Here is a 14,205-nt window from a genome sequence, read left to right as displayed (position 1 = left end):
TTTATCTGTTTACGTTGTTATGTTAATCTTTAAGTTTGCTTTTTTTAAGTCAAGTAATTGAAATAAAGTTTGATTTTCGGTAACATTTTGTCGCACACCTGCGACACGAAATGAATGCCGGAGATTTACGGGTTTGTCTTCCAATTTTCTATAGTTCTTTAGAGATTTATATCCATTTCGTTTTAGGATCGGGATTTCCGTGATACATGCCTAAATCGTCCACAGTTAACGATCAGTTAAAAATGAAAATAAATTCGTTTTTGTCTGGTGACGAGCACAGTTAGAAAAGGAGTATATCAACGTCCCGTTCATTTCTCATGTCATCAATTTCCAATAGTCTGGCGAGTTGTAATTCAGTCACATGTACCTATCAATCCGTCGTGACATAGAAAAATCACCCTTTACCATTGACAATTATGATTTGGCTGGTTAAGCGTGCGACCCAATTTTCACAAGGGTATTTTTGATGCGTGTCACATGGGATAAACGACTTTTTGTGCGGACGTGAGGTTAATGTGTCATTCTTTAAATACTGTGGCTGATGTTTCTGGATTATTGTATAAAAATGGAGGTTTTTTAAACTCGTAAATTTGACTTTCTACTGACATTATTATATTAAAAATGGAATAAATATTCATGAAACTAATGTAATTGTATAGTATTATAAATATGAATTTATCATAATTTATTTTTTTAGGTGGACACACCGGACAGCGTACTGCAAAGCGGACTTGGTCTGAACGATCTGGGTCAAAATGCGGTTCTACGATCCATGGTGGATCCGAGGGACTACGATCGATTGCGCAACCTGCAACTGAACGGAGGAACACCTAACACTTTCGAGGAAACAATCTACAAGGTACAATAATAGAATATTCAGAAAAAAATATTAATTCACCCCCTGATAGTGAGATGAAAACAGTATATATTTGGCGATGTGTTATTTAGCCGCTTAAAATTCCCAATGCGATCGTATTCTATCAGTGGCGGCCATAAAGTTTATCAGGTTCTATGTCTTGGACTCAGACGATCTTTAGTTATCCAGTTTGCTATTTCCCATGTGTAAACCGCCGAATAAAACTATGGCCTCTTATATCAAAATGTCACTGCACTTCGAACCGCACTTTTTATGGACGCAAACTTTACGGTGGTCACGGGGTGATAAGATTTTTCGTCTTTTATTACCCTTTTTACTAGGGCTTTTCCAACACTGTTGCCCGTGAGTCCGTGGTTTATTTATAACAGGTATCGACTGCTATTGGCGTTTTTTAATTAAGTTTGTACTTTGACAACTGCAACTAAAACCTTTTATATTGGTTCGTAGTAAAAAACTCCTGTGTAATGCAAATTTATTGGTCGTTGTACCAATTTACACTTGGACAAACTGCAAGTAAAACAGTTTTAAATCGGTTTGCGCTGTAAAACTTTTGTATGTGACGCAGATTTGCATTTAGCTTACTGGCTGTTGTGCCAATTTAACAAGACGTTCTCTCTACGTTTTTTTATTTATTTGAAATTTAAATGCATTTATCTTTTGTAGTTAAAACTTCAGGAAGCTTTAAGAAAACGTGAAAAATTCACGAAGGATCACGAGGAGGTAAGTCTTTTATTTTTGTACTGTTTTATTTGTGTATAGTGTCAATATGTCGCTGTAGCATGCTCGTGTAACTGTGTGTAAGACGTTCAATGTTTAACAAATTGTATTGGAAGATATATTTCCACATATTACTAAGGACTTTGTCTTGTTAAATTCGGCAATGTCAGTAAGTCTTAGTAACAGTTTCTTTTTTCCCGTAAATATCTGTCGGGTTTCAGTAATCCAGGATTTGAAATATGGCTATAACCCGGTTATTTCTGTTACAGATTTTGAGGGACATAAAGCAGGGACTGCTGCACTTAGGAAGGGACGGAATGGGAGCGCCGTTATCGCAAGGTAATCAACCGCACTAGATATATTCTCCAACCATTCGTACCCTCAAAGTGCTTCTCCTAGAACCAAATACTAGTAAATTTCCTAACATATAAGCTAAGATATTCTTGCTATAGTCATTAATGTCAATTAATTTTAAAAAACTGCTTTCTTTGGTTATATTTAATCTTTTATGTGATTTTATTAGATTAAATTCAGTAGCGGTTACTTTGTCAATTGAATGTGAATGTAGGAAGCAGATATTTATTGTGTAATAATAAACAAATCCTATATTATTCTTTCTTTAGTCTACCATAAAATATCTCTCCTATATTTTAAATGAATAATGGATAAATATTATTTCTCATCTACTTTTCATAGCTGTATATTATAAATGTCTTTAATTAAAGTATTCTCTTTCTGGGTTTGTAAAAAGATTGAAGCGTAGAACTAAAAATATTTTGTACGAGGGAAAGAGCGTTAAATTATATTAACTAATTATAAGTGAGATGCAGATTAAAAAAGTATATATCTTGTTACAATCTGCACTGAAAAATTAAATACCAAATTTAACAAAGAGTATTATTCAGACGACACCTATATGTACGACGAAGACGCACGCATGCTGGCACCCGGAGCTCATGGAGCTCATGGTCACGAACGGCCTCATTGGTACGACGAGCCACCGTACGAAAGCGATCCGGAGGACTTCCTCATGGGCAGCAGTCCGGGCGGGCCTACAGCTACCATTCAAAACGGGCGCGTTTGCTTCACCCTCAACCTCAGGCAAGAACCCAGAGGCGAGGGAGTCATTTCACTACGAAGTGCAGGCGACATATCTTTGCCGAGAGATACGCCAACGGCTACGACACCCAGAAGAGGGCTCATTTTGCCGCCTCAAGCTGGATATCCACCAACTATCATTCCTTTGAGGTAATAATATATGTTCAGCAAATTTTCCCATTAACGTACTTCTGATAGTCACGTTTGTTCATCATCGAGCTTGGTTCTCGCTTGTTTTACCAGTCCCATTTTATTTCCCGAGTGATTTATTCTGTGGCTGTTTTAATTAATGTGACTGCATCTTTAATAGCGGTTGTTTATTAGGCGTACTCTGTTTTATGATAGCTCTGTTAACAAATATTCCCTTTATGCCTTCAAACACTACTAATGCACACTACATCCACATACTTTAATGTATAAGTTATGTGACTATTCTAATTTTATATTGTATTTAGTTACTCTGCTGTGATGTATCTTATATGACACGCAACAAAAATCATATTCGTTCACAACCATTTGCGAATTTTTAAGCAATCAATCGTTCCAAACCAATAGAATGCAGCCAATTTTAAAATAACGCTTTACTCTTAATTGCGTAAAGTGATTGTAATTCTAATTTGGCCTCACGTGTATCTTCCACTTATAGTTAGCCGGAAAGTCCGGTGGTATCTTACGGGCATTGTCTTGCAAGTTTGAGGGCCGTAATTTCGTGATTTGATTCAGTGCGACGATCACGACACCCCGGGGAGGACCCGGGCCGGGGTCCGTCTTGTAGGCAGCCGCAGGCCGGCCATCCCGTCGACCATTATTCCGCTTAGCTAAACATACTTCATATGGGGTCATGCTAAGGCATTAAAAACTTTTCACCCCGAAAAGTGGGGAGTGCGAAACTCTCGCACTCTCTCTTATTCCCCTCAATTATGCTGAGGAGCTTTCCTCCGTGATGATACATGGGACTAATGGAAATCGCACAATGTCTAAAACTTTGTTTGTTTTTATCGTATAGATCGTCCAGAGACAGAGAAAGTGGTGACTATGCCGGATCGGACGTCCAAAGTGTCAGCTCTAGATTGTCCAACTTATCAGTAGATACTAGTCGGTCGGAACAACAAGATTTGGGGCCGCTCATCTCACCGCAATATTATCATTTAGAAAGCAAGCCCAGGACATTTCGCAAGCCCAACAACTATTCTCGAAGCGAAGACGGACTCTCCCCGAATCAAAGTTCCGACTATGAAGATCAAGATGATTTTAATAGTAGTCAGCAAGTTGCAACGGTTCATGTGGTAAGATCATATTAAACATGCTCGATGTAAGTTCTTTATTTGTTTTCTTTTATAGTCCAGCGATGGTCGTTGTGCCGGAGTATCTGGAATTGTCGGAAAAGTAAGGAACCTTAGGGATGATGTACAGAGAAAGATATCACGTTTGAAGGGAGAACCGGAACATCAGAGAACATCTGAACAAGCCTTTCCTTGTTCTGCTAGTTCTGTAGAAAGTTTACCAAGTGGATCCGGATCTAGTAATTTAATTAATATTTAAAATACTATAGGTTCGTTTAATGATTTTATTTTAAGGTACCCAAGCATTGGTTAGAGCAGGTAGTAATCACAGCTCCATATCAACTGAAGACGCAGAACCAAGTCCCACAGAACACATAATTGGAAGAGCTAGAGCTTTAGTAGATTGCAACCCAAGTCCCTATGACAAAGAGGCATTAAAGTTTAAGGTAAATAAAAGTGGTTTTCAAATTTCAATTTAAGTTAAAATTGTATTATGATTACAGGCTGGTGATATAATAGATATTACATCAATGAATGCAAGTGGACAGTGGAGAGGCATCTGCCATGGCAAAAAAGGCACTTTCAAATTTATAAACGTAGAACTATTATCAGAAAGAACAGTAAAACAAAAAAAGGCACCAAAGTGGCACCGAAATATAAAAGGAAAACCATCTTCAGTTGAAGATTTGCTTCAAAAAATTAATTTGCCAGAATACATCAGTGTATTTATTCTTAATGGCTATGAAGATTTGGAACTGTTCAAGGAAATCGAACCTTCAGACTTGGATTATTTAGGCGTAGTTAATTCCGAGCATAGAGCAAAGATTCTCACCGCTGTACAGCTGCTTCATGACTTAGATTGTGAGTACATAACCGAGTTTAAAAATGTAAATATTAGATCTCCCACAAGCAGTTAAGGGAATCTATTCTTGATATAAGTAAGTTCTATTATTTATTTCTTCTTCTATATTATAAGTTATGTTTCATTTTATCTTTTGGCGTATTTCAAAAGCTGATTTTATTATATTTCAGCTGGAAGTGAAGGTGATGTGGCAGGTTCGAGCAGCGAATGCGACGACCACCAGAAAAACTTCAGTTTACAAACCGGTGGAACTTGCTCACCATTTGGAAGAGGTCAATTTCCGAGAGATTCCGGTTGTTACGATGCAGCCTTAAAGTCATCGTGTGTTGCCCATCAGACCTCGCCAGAAGGTGAATCGAACAGTGATAACAACACTGGATTTTGTGATAATAAGAATAATTTAGACTCGATTGTCGAACAATGCAATAACGAAATCTTAGCTAGGGTACGACAAGCTCAAAAGAATTCCCAAAACTTAAAAGAGGAACTGTCTTATCATCCTAATATACCCAACAAAGCAATAACAACGGGAGGTCCCGATTTGCAAAAGAAGACGAAGGATTCATATGTAAGCGTTCACGGCCAAACCACCTTGGTTGATCCATGCCGAAAAAACTTCACAAATCGATCTGTTATTCGTAAAACAGAAGATATATGTGAAGCTGATCAGAAATTGTCCACAGTCAAGTATGTGGTTGGAGAAAGGTCTGAGTTAGGCTTGGAGTCAAATTCTTTAAATATTTTAGGTAGAAATTGTCTTAGTGAAAAATCTAGTGATTCTGGAGTGAGCAGTAGTTCTCTGTCTTCTGGCAATGTCAAAGACTCTCGTCAAACCGTCCTATCGCAACATATGATAGACAATCCCAACAACTTTTCTAACAGTGCCAACCGCTCGTCCACAACTGCCAATAAAGAAAAACTATTCCAGTAATTAATTCTTTATTTAATTTATGACTTGTGTTCTTATTATTTATACTTTATTTGTTAATGAATATCGACTGTTTTATACAAAGCATTTTTATATTTATATTATAAACGTGATAACAACAATTTTAAAATTTAATATATCTTTGTTGTATTTAGACTGTATAAATATTTAAATAAATAAATGTATATAATGTACATAATATTTATTGAAGATGCAACTAGTCTCCTGTTTTGTTTTGTATATAATATGCTTTAAGTAGTAGTTGCAATATTTTCTTTAATTACCTATTGACTGGCATTATGTGTATCTCCTCATACACATATCACTTATTGTACATGTTATAATTCATAGAAAGTGTTACATGTAAGTCAATAAATTAGTTAATTTATTAAATAAATCAAATAAATCTCAAAATGGTGTTTAATTTATATATCCCATATTTACTCAACAAATATTCTTTATTTTTGAAATGCTAAGAAATTTTATTTAAAGAAAACAGCAAAAGGGTAACTGATACGAAAGTTAGAAAACTGGAAAGTTTTTTAAATAAAGAATGGTAACACATCTTAATGGTATATAATTAAAATTTCTAAAATCTATCACACACATATACCGATTGGAAAGTCTTTGAACCTACTGAATTTTGAAAGAGACATAGAGAAGGTATGACAGAGGCAGTTAAGGGAATCTATTCTTGATATAAGATTCCCACTGCAAAGCAAATTTGCTGACATTTACCGTCTCTGTCGTGCATGTGATCTCTCTTAAAATTCAGTAGGATCAAACGTTTTTCGATAAAAAAAAACCAATTTGTAGAACCTTAGATTAGTCAGATAAAAGAACAAAAACTAATAAGAAAATAATGAAATGAAATGTGAATGGCAACACAGCGTATGAAGCTCACGCCGGTTGTCGGTGACGTACGTTGGGGATATACCCATACTTATCAACCGCAAACACAACATTACCCAATTGTGGTATAATGTATGTTGCAGAACCTAAAGGCGTAGAAAAGTGAAATTTCTTTGTGTAAGCCGGGTTGCATACGTGATGGTAATAAATTAAATAAAGTTCAATTACCAGTGATGATGATATTTTTAAAAATAAAAAGATTTAGCCTAATTATCACTAGCCTTTTAGATTTAAAGTTTTTGTAGTTACAAAGCGAATTTCAATAAAAGAGAAAGATATCTATTTAAGGCAATACGCAATATTTAATTCTGACACCCACAGATGGCGATAATGAACGACCGCCAGCTGTTTCACCTGTTGGACGTCCGTGATTCACCAAGTGGGCGTGATGAACGAGTCGCATCGCGATTGGGGAAAGCGAGAAAGAGACGATTTTCCTCATTCTGCACAATCGCTGAAAGCATGCACTGAAAAATTAGGTTCTAGTGCGGTTTTTGCGGTCTCGAGACGCTTTGATGCAAAAACATGTAAACATACACACAATTGATTTCGTACGCCACAACACCCCCACATTTGTGCTTTTATATGTGAAATACGATTCTAAATATGGTCCGGAAAAGTTTCAGCAAATTATATTTACTGTAGCAACATTGAAAAAAATCTTTGTATGGATAAATTAAATAAAATAAAACATATGCGTTGAGATCATTTTTAATATATTCATTTTTTATACTACATAAAAAATTGTTATTAGTGCTTGCTATTCGACAACTACCCATAACATTATATTGCTTAATTAAATAAATTTTATGTTACGGCTCATTTTTTTAAAAAAAATTTTACAGTTCCTTAAGTGCATATAAATATTTTTGATGTTGTTATCTTATTTAATTATCAAACTAAAATGGTAACTGTATTCGATGGCAACATTTGTACCGTCAAGTAAGTTTACAACATGGATTAGTCATTTATGTCGTCAGTTATAATTTTATATCACAGAATAATTCGGACTCTCTTTAAAATTTTTACCAATTATAAGAATATAAATTGTATCATATTATTGTCCAACTAGAAATGATGAGGTACTTTAATCATAAATGGCGTAGTCACGCTTGATGATAAGGTTAATAAAAATTTGTAAAACATTTAAATTTCTGGGTAAAAATCTAGATAATTATTATCTAAATGTTCAACTACTTAAACTTGCAATGTTTGAATTTGTTAGAGTTATTATTTAATTGTAAAGTGGTTCAAAAATAGCGATCATATTGTTAGGTGGTTGCACAAATATGTTAAAATAGTAACTAATATTATACGTGGCATCAATCCAGGTTAATTTTAAAATGATTACTTGTATATTGTAGGCCATTGTATTTCTGTCATTTCATTAAAATATTTATATAAAAGTTTTTGCATTCAATCTTATCGCAATTCACATTTAATTTTATATGAAAATATTTTACGATACAAATTAATTTTAAATAATTAAATTAATTTTTGAGAAGCAATGTTGGTGTTTAACCATAGTTGGTTGATACTTTATTGATATGAATTACTAGTAAATTATAGCATTACTTTCCTAATACAATATTGAAACGAACATTATATTGATTATAATCTATAATAAGTAATACTAATATAATAAGTGTGTTTTATTAGATCATTTGTTAAGAATTAATTGGAAATGTATATTTTTGCTCATTGCTAGTAAAATTGCTATTAACTAATCAATCAAAAGAAATGAAATATTTAAATTAGACACCAACTAGTTTAATTTCAATGACAATTTACAATTGTAAAACAAAATGTCATTTGAAAATCCACAATCACTATTACGAAACAGGTGCAGAATTAACATTTTAATACATTTTTTAAATTTATCTTCAGTGATGAGAATCGGGTGGTTCATGATGAACTGCATTAACATAATTAATGTGAGAAAATTTTGTCTGTTTATATTTTTATTTTGAATTTTATTTTAAGAACAAAATTATTAATTAGAATTAGAATATTAGATTAGTAAGTAGTATATAGCAATGAACATACTTTTCATTTTCTCACAGAATCCCACCCTCTGATTGTGGTAATTTTCTCTATAATGAATAAATTGAATGAACAGTTTCGTTCTTCACTTACAATTTTTAAGTTAACATTATACCAATCAAAAACATTTTGTATGACAGAGACAGTAAGTCTCCAACTACGTGGCAAATATGCAGACTTTTACTGTTTCTGTCGTGCTTGATATCTCTCTCAAAATGCAGTAGGATCAGACGTTTTTCGATCGGTATATTTAAGAATAAAAAACATGAAAGAAGTTTTAAATTAATATATTTTGATAAGCATAAAACAGAGGTAGTGTGACAACAAAAATGAGAAGTACAATAACTTGGAATATTGACATCGTGTCTAGTCATTTATTAACTAACAATAATATTAATAATTATTTAACTGTTCTGCTGTCTATCATAAAAAACCTAGATTGTTAATTTCCTAGTAATATAATTAAGAATTTGTTATAAAAGGTGAAAACTTTGTTGACTTGACTTGAAAGACGATATTGTCTTAGCTGTTAGACTGTTAAATAAATTAAATTTTGTAAATGTAATTTGGCGATTTTTAAATTTTCAACAGATTGCTTATCAAAGATACTATTAATAACACTAAATCAATATTAGTGAATTTATCTACTTATTAAAATTATCCATTGTTTGTGTTAGAAATATCAATAGTTGTATACGAAAATAATTTTTTTATTTTTCCTGTTTTCTATTACGATTCTCGGAAACATCTATTAATGTTTGAGATTGTCTACATGAACAATACTCACATACATGCAGATAACTTTTACAAACGTACAATTAGCAAAATATAATATAATCCAGTCAGAGTTATCGTAATACTGTTCTGCACACGTTCGATGTCAATTAATTACTGTTTCCTGGAAAAAAGTAAACACGTGCGTTGTAGAAAGGTTCGTGATCATTAAAAAAATCTCAAATTCGATAAGAAAATGTGAAAGCGTATTATTTTTTTACAAATAGTACTTCTAATTTTATAATCAATTTTTCTCTATTTTGATCATAATATATTGAAGAGTATGATTTTTAAAATAATTGATAAAATTCATTGAAATCATTCAAATACGAGGGTCGTCAATAAAAGCTACTGAACGTAGTTGTGCATCTTTTGACATTTACTCTCTAAAGTTTCGGCCATTTTGAACGCGCAGTTTTTAGTTGACAGTCGTTTGAGTGAGTCGATGTGAGTGTTTTTGTGAAAATAGAAAAAATTGAGTATTGAGATGTTATTAAATTTTTGTTTTTGAATGCCAATACCCAAATCAAAGATGAGTTGGACTCTGTGTATGGGGACTCCGCACCATCATTTACAACAGTGAAATTTTGGGCAACTGAATGTTCAGGACGTCCATAAACTGCAACTACTGACGGTAACATTGCTAAACTTCACCAAATAGTGTTAAAAGACTGCCGAATTAATCAGGAGATAGCAGAGGTAATGAAAATGTCCAAAGAACGTGTCTATCACATATTAAATTAAAATTTAGACATGAAAAAGCTGTACGCGCGTTGGGTGCCGCGTTTGCTCACGTAAGACTAAAAACGTGTTTGAATGAACATTTTCAACACTCTGTTGGAACAGTTTAGGTGCAATAAATCCGAGTATTGGCGCCGATTATTTATATATATTAATATTGGATACACCATTATACGCCTGAATAGTGAACTGCAAAGGGGGAACCGGCTCCAAAAAAAGCAAAAACTGTTTTTTCAGCTGGAAAAGTGATGGCGACTGTTTTTTGGGATAGTCATGGAGTTAATTGATTATCTTCAAAAAGGAAAAACCATTACAGGAGCATATTACGCATCATCAGAAAAAGAATGTCCTGTTTCACCAAGACAAAACGCCGTCTCACATCTCAGCACCTTACTCACCAAATCTAGCTCAAAGCAACTTCTTTTTGTTCTCTCACTTAAAAACTGTGCTTGGAGAACAGAGATTTTCGTCAAATGAGGAGACAATCATTTTTGTGAACAATTATTTTGCAGAGAAAAACCTTGAGTACTATTTGGACGGATTAGAGAGATGGAAGCATCGCTGGCAGAAGTGTATAGAATTACAAGAAGATAAATAAAAAAAATCAAGAAAAAAAATGTATCATTGTTAGGTCGGAAACTTTGCAGCAATATTTTATAATTTATATTAATACTAATTATACCGTATCTAATTTGATCTAAGTACAATATTACTATTAAGTTAGAGATGATGATGTATCATTGCTCACTGGATATTGGCCAAAATCGTATTCCACTTGATCAAACTTTGGTGGTTTCTACCTCTTTTGCCATTGAAGTTACAACTTTTTATAACACATTATATTTCCACTTTTGTATCAAGAATGCGCTCCTTCAGGTGGACGCATATCCGAATATCATGTACAAAAATTTTGACTTATGTCCTTCAATTTAGTGTCTGCGTAATTGAAATTTGCAAATCAAAGGGGGAGGTGCGCAATTTATTTATCGCGGCGTGTCGGGTCGGCGTCAAATTACAAGAATCGACGAAGTTAACGATTTTTTAATTGGGAATATAGGTCAGTGTTGTTAAAGTGCGATTTCGGCACGGCGAAGAGAAATCTCCAGAGTGTGTCGGCGTCGCTGGCCAAGGGGCAAGCAAGAAGCATTTCGCCTCGTCGCGGGGGGTGGGGGCTCGTCCGTTTTTTCCGTTAATGATCCGCCGAAATTCGCATAGGCCGTCGAATTAACCTAATTAACGAGGTAAGTCACGTGTAGAGCATGGTGCGTGTGCCACAATTACACAACAAAGTGTGCGTGCGTGGCGCCAGCGAGTGCGCATGCGCCGGTGGGCATGTCCTCCAACGCTCCGTACACAGAAACAGAACGTTGTGCACTGGCGTCCGTGCGATCGCACCACTCTCTGTCTGTCCGCCACAGTGCGAGCCACACGGACCACGTTACTGCGTCGTTCCACGTACTGGTGAACGGTGTGTCGATAGTTTTTTTTTGCGCTCCGTTTCGTATGTAAATAAACAACATGAATAGGATCGTGGGGGGATAGTTGGTGGTGTTTGGGACGAGACTCGTTCAGTTTGCGGTGCCGTCGAGTGTGGTCACTGGAGTTGTTTATTTTTTTCGAGGATTTTCGCCGCGATGACTTGTTGAACTGTGTTCAGTAGTAGTGATTCTGTGACGAGATATATATTGCGCCGCAGAATATATTTAGCTGACGGCAGTCGTTGTTGTATAACTTAACCTGACTTTGGCATTATGGACGCGTGAACCGAAAACTTCTGATCGGCCAAATCAACGCAGACAGATTCGCCGTCGACACCGTTAAATCGTAAGAAGCGGCGGCAGCAGCGGCAGCAGCAGCAGCAGCAACAGCAGCAGCAGCAGCAGTTAGTTGTGTGCGTTGTTGTGTGTGTGGACGGTCGGGTGCAATTTAGCGACATCGCCGTGATGAATCCCGATGAGTATTCGGGCGCCGACCAGTGGCAACGGCAGACGATGAACCTGGGCGTGATGGAGCCGCTGGCCGAGGTGGACGGTTTCGAGCCGCAGACTCGCGCCAGGTCCAACACGTGGCCGCTGCCACGGCCCGAGAACTTCGTGGAGCCGGACGAGAACGCGGCCGCCGCGGCGGGCAACAAGTGTTCCGGGTTGCCGTCGGCCGCGCCGGTCCCCTCTAGCGCCGTGCCCGCCAAGAAGAATTCGAGCAGGAGGAATGCGTGGGGCAATCTGAGCTACGCCGATTTGATCACCCAGGCGATCACCACGTCGCCTGATAAACGGCTCACCCTCAGCCAGATCTACGAGTGGATGGTGCAGAATGTGCCCTACTTCAAGGATAAAGGCGACAGCAACAGCTCAGCAGGATGGAAGGTACGATGGATGTTCTTTTCATGATTTTCAGGACGCCCATTTGATCATTTCAATAATTACAAAATATTTTCAATCTCTTTACAGAAAATACCTTTTTAGTCTAGTAAAAACCTCTTAGCATTTGAAATGTTATAAATGTATACTGTGTATTAGAAAATATATTTATATTTATTCATTTATTTATTTATAATATTAAACGAATAGTAAGGGAAGTAAGAAGCAATTGTCTTACAAGAATCAAATAGTAAAAAGGCGCATAATTGGCGCCTAAATTATATTTCACATTTACATTAAAATTGTACTTTCTATCTCCCTTCAAGTAATATTCATCAAACTTTATCTAGAAACCATTTTTATTTGTCATCTAAAAATGTAAATTTATTTCTAAAATATTAAATTTATATTATGGATATTTATTACTATTAAATATATTGCAAAAATGTATATTTTAATATTTATTTAATATACACAAATAAATATCCACTGAAATGTGAATTTGTATTTTTATTAATTATTATATTTTGTTATAAAAGCTTAAAATTTTATCTGTCGGATAATTTTTCAAGAGTTAAATATTCAAATCCAACATAATATATATCTTAAGTTGCCCCTAATTAATATTCATTTAACATTTTAAAATATCTTCTATATTCTTTTATATTTCCGTGTTAATTTCTATAAAATCTTTTACAACACTTAATCACACAGATGTTTACAAAGATTTAAGACGAAGTGCACCTCATTTATTCAAAGCTCCTTTTCAATCTTATGAACAGACCATAACAAGTGTGTTTGAGAGGGAAAATCGAAATTTACTGGTTTCAAATAATTTATTTCTAAATTAGATCTCAACTCAGTATTTCGTTTTGAAACAATTTTATAACGAGAAAATGTTTCCCATTTTTCAATCAATTATAGGTTAAAATCATTGAGCGTTGATGAGAAGTGAATGTGGAGCACGAAAATTCAAGTGACCAAGTATTCCCAGTTTCTTATTGTGTTTGCGACAGTACCTGTTTACTTGTCGTTTCCCAGACATTCAAATTGTAAACAAACCACCAGCCAATACAATGATGTTTACAAACAAAACGTATTTTTGCCTGCAATTTTTACCGTTCAATACGTAATCTATGAATAAGTCGTAATAACTGGGCTTCACTGTTTTGTTTCTCTTTTTTATTTTTGGTGACACGTGATCGTCAAAACATATTGGTACTGCGGGCACGTGTATGATTTTTAAAAAGTAACGGGTTGTTTATTATGGATTTTTATCATATTAATTTTATAATTAAACGTTTATTTGAGAACAAGTTGTTAGATTGTCTCGACGTTAATTAAACCAAGCTTTGTTGCCACATGTGAGTTACCTTATAAACATTACATTAGAGTTTGTTGTTGTTATTATTATTATTATACGTTGGTCTAGTCTGATTTGGAATAACTTTGTAATTTTTTGATAAAGATAAGTTTTAAAAGCACTTGTAACGTAAATCTAATATAAAACGTAATAAGGTATTAAAATATTACATATTAAACAACTAATCTAACTTTCAAAATATAATATAAAAAATATTGTTATTTTTTAGAATAAAATTACTGATTTT

The 14,205-nt window shown here is 34.7% G+C and overlaps 2 protein-coding genes across 4 annotated transcripts in view; both read left to right on the top strand.

Annotated features, from left to right (window-relative positions):
* The window catches only part of LOC109604107 (uncharacterized), a 135,791-nt gene extending 129,618 nt beyond the window's left edge, over window positions 1–6,173 (top strand). Inside the window, exons 6-15 of one of the 3 annotated variants that reach the window (XM_049964218.1) lie at window positions 698–859; window positions 1,541–1,597; window positions 1,864–1,933; window positions 2,500–2,842; window positions 3,699–3,978; window positions 4,034–4,214; window positions 4,270–4,421; window positions 4,479–4,836; window positions 5,008–5,524; window positions 5,584–5,724. In XM_049964218.1, the coding sequence (XP_049820175.1) occupies window positions 698–859; window positions 1,541–1,597; window positions 1,864–1,933; window positions 2,500–2,842; window positions 3,699–3,978; window positions 4,034–4,214; window positions 4,270–4,421; window positions 4,479–4,836; window positions 5,008–5,524; window positions 5,584–5,587 (2,124 nt within the window). In that variant the 3' untranslated portion in view covers window positions 5,588–5,724. Of the gene's footprint in view, window positions 1–697; window positions 860–1,540; window positions 1,598–1,863; window positions 1,934–2,499; window positions 2,843–3,698; window positions 3,979–4,033; window positions 4,215–4,269; window positions 4,422–4,478; window positions 4,837–5,007 lie in introns of all 3 variants that reach the window. The other 2 variants (XM_049964216.1, XM_049964217.1) reach the window with 2 other exon arrangements.
* Window positions 6,174–11,624: 5,451 nt separating this feature from the next.
* The window catches only part of LOC109603279 (forkhead box protein O), a 70,315-nt gene continuing 67,734 nt past the window's right edge, over window positions 11,625–14,205 (top strand). The window contains exon 1 of the mRNA XM_020019766.2: window positions 11,625–12,601. Within this exon, the coding sequence (XP_019875325.2) occupies window positions 12,179–12,601 (423 nt within the window). The 5' untranslated portion in view covers window positions 11,625–12,178. The remainder of the gene's footprint in view (window positions 12,602–14,205) is intronic.

Source organism: Aethina tumida, chromosome 3 (genome assembly GCF_024364675.1).
Source record: "Aethina tumida isolate Nest 87 chromosome 3, icAetTumi1.1, whole genome shotgun sequence".
Taxonomy (NCBI): domain Eukaryota; kingdom Metazoa; phylum Arthropoda; class Insecta; order Coleoptera; family Nitidulidae; genus Aethina; species Aethina tumida.
This window is presented reverse-complemented; position numbering and strand designations above follow the sequence as displayed.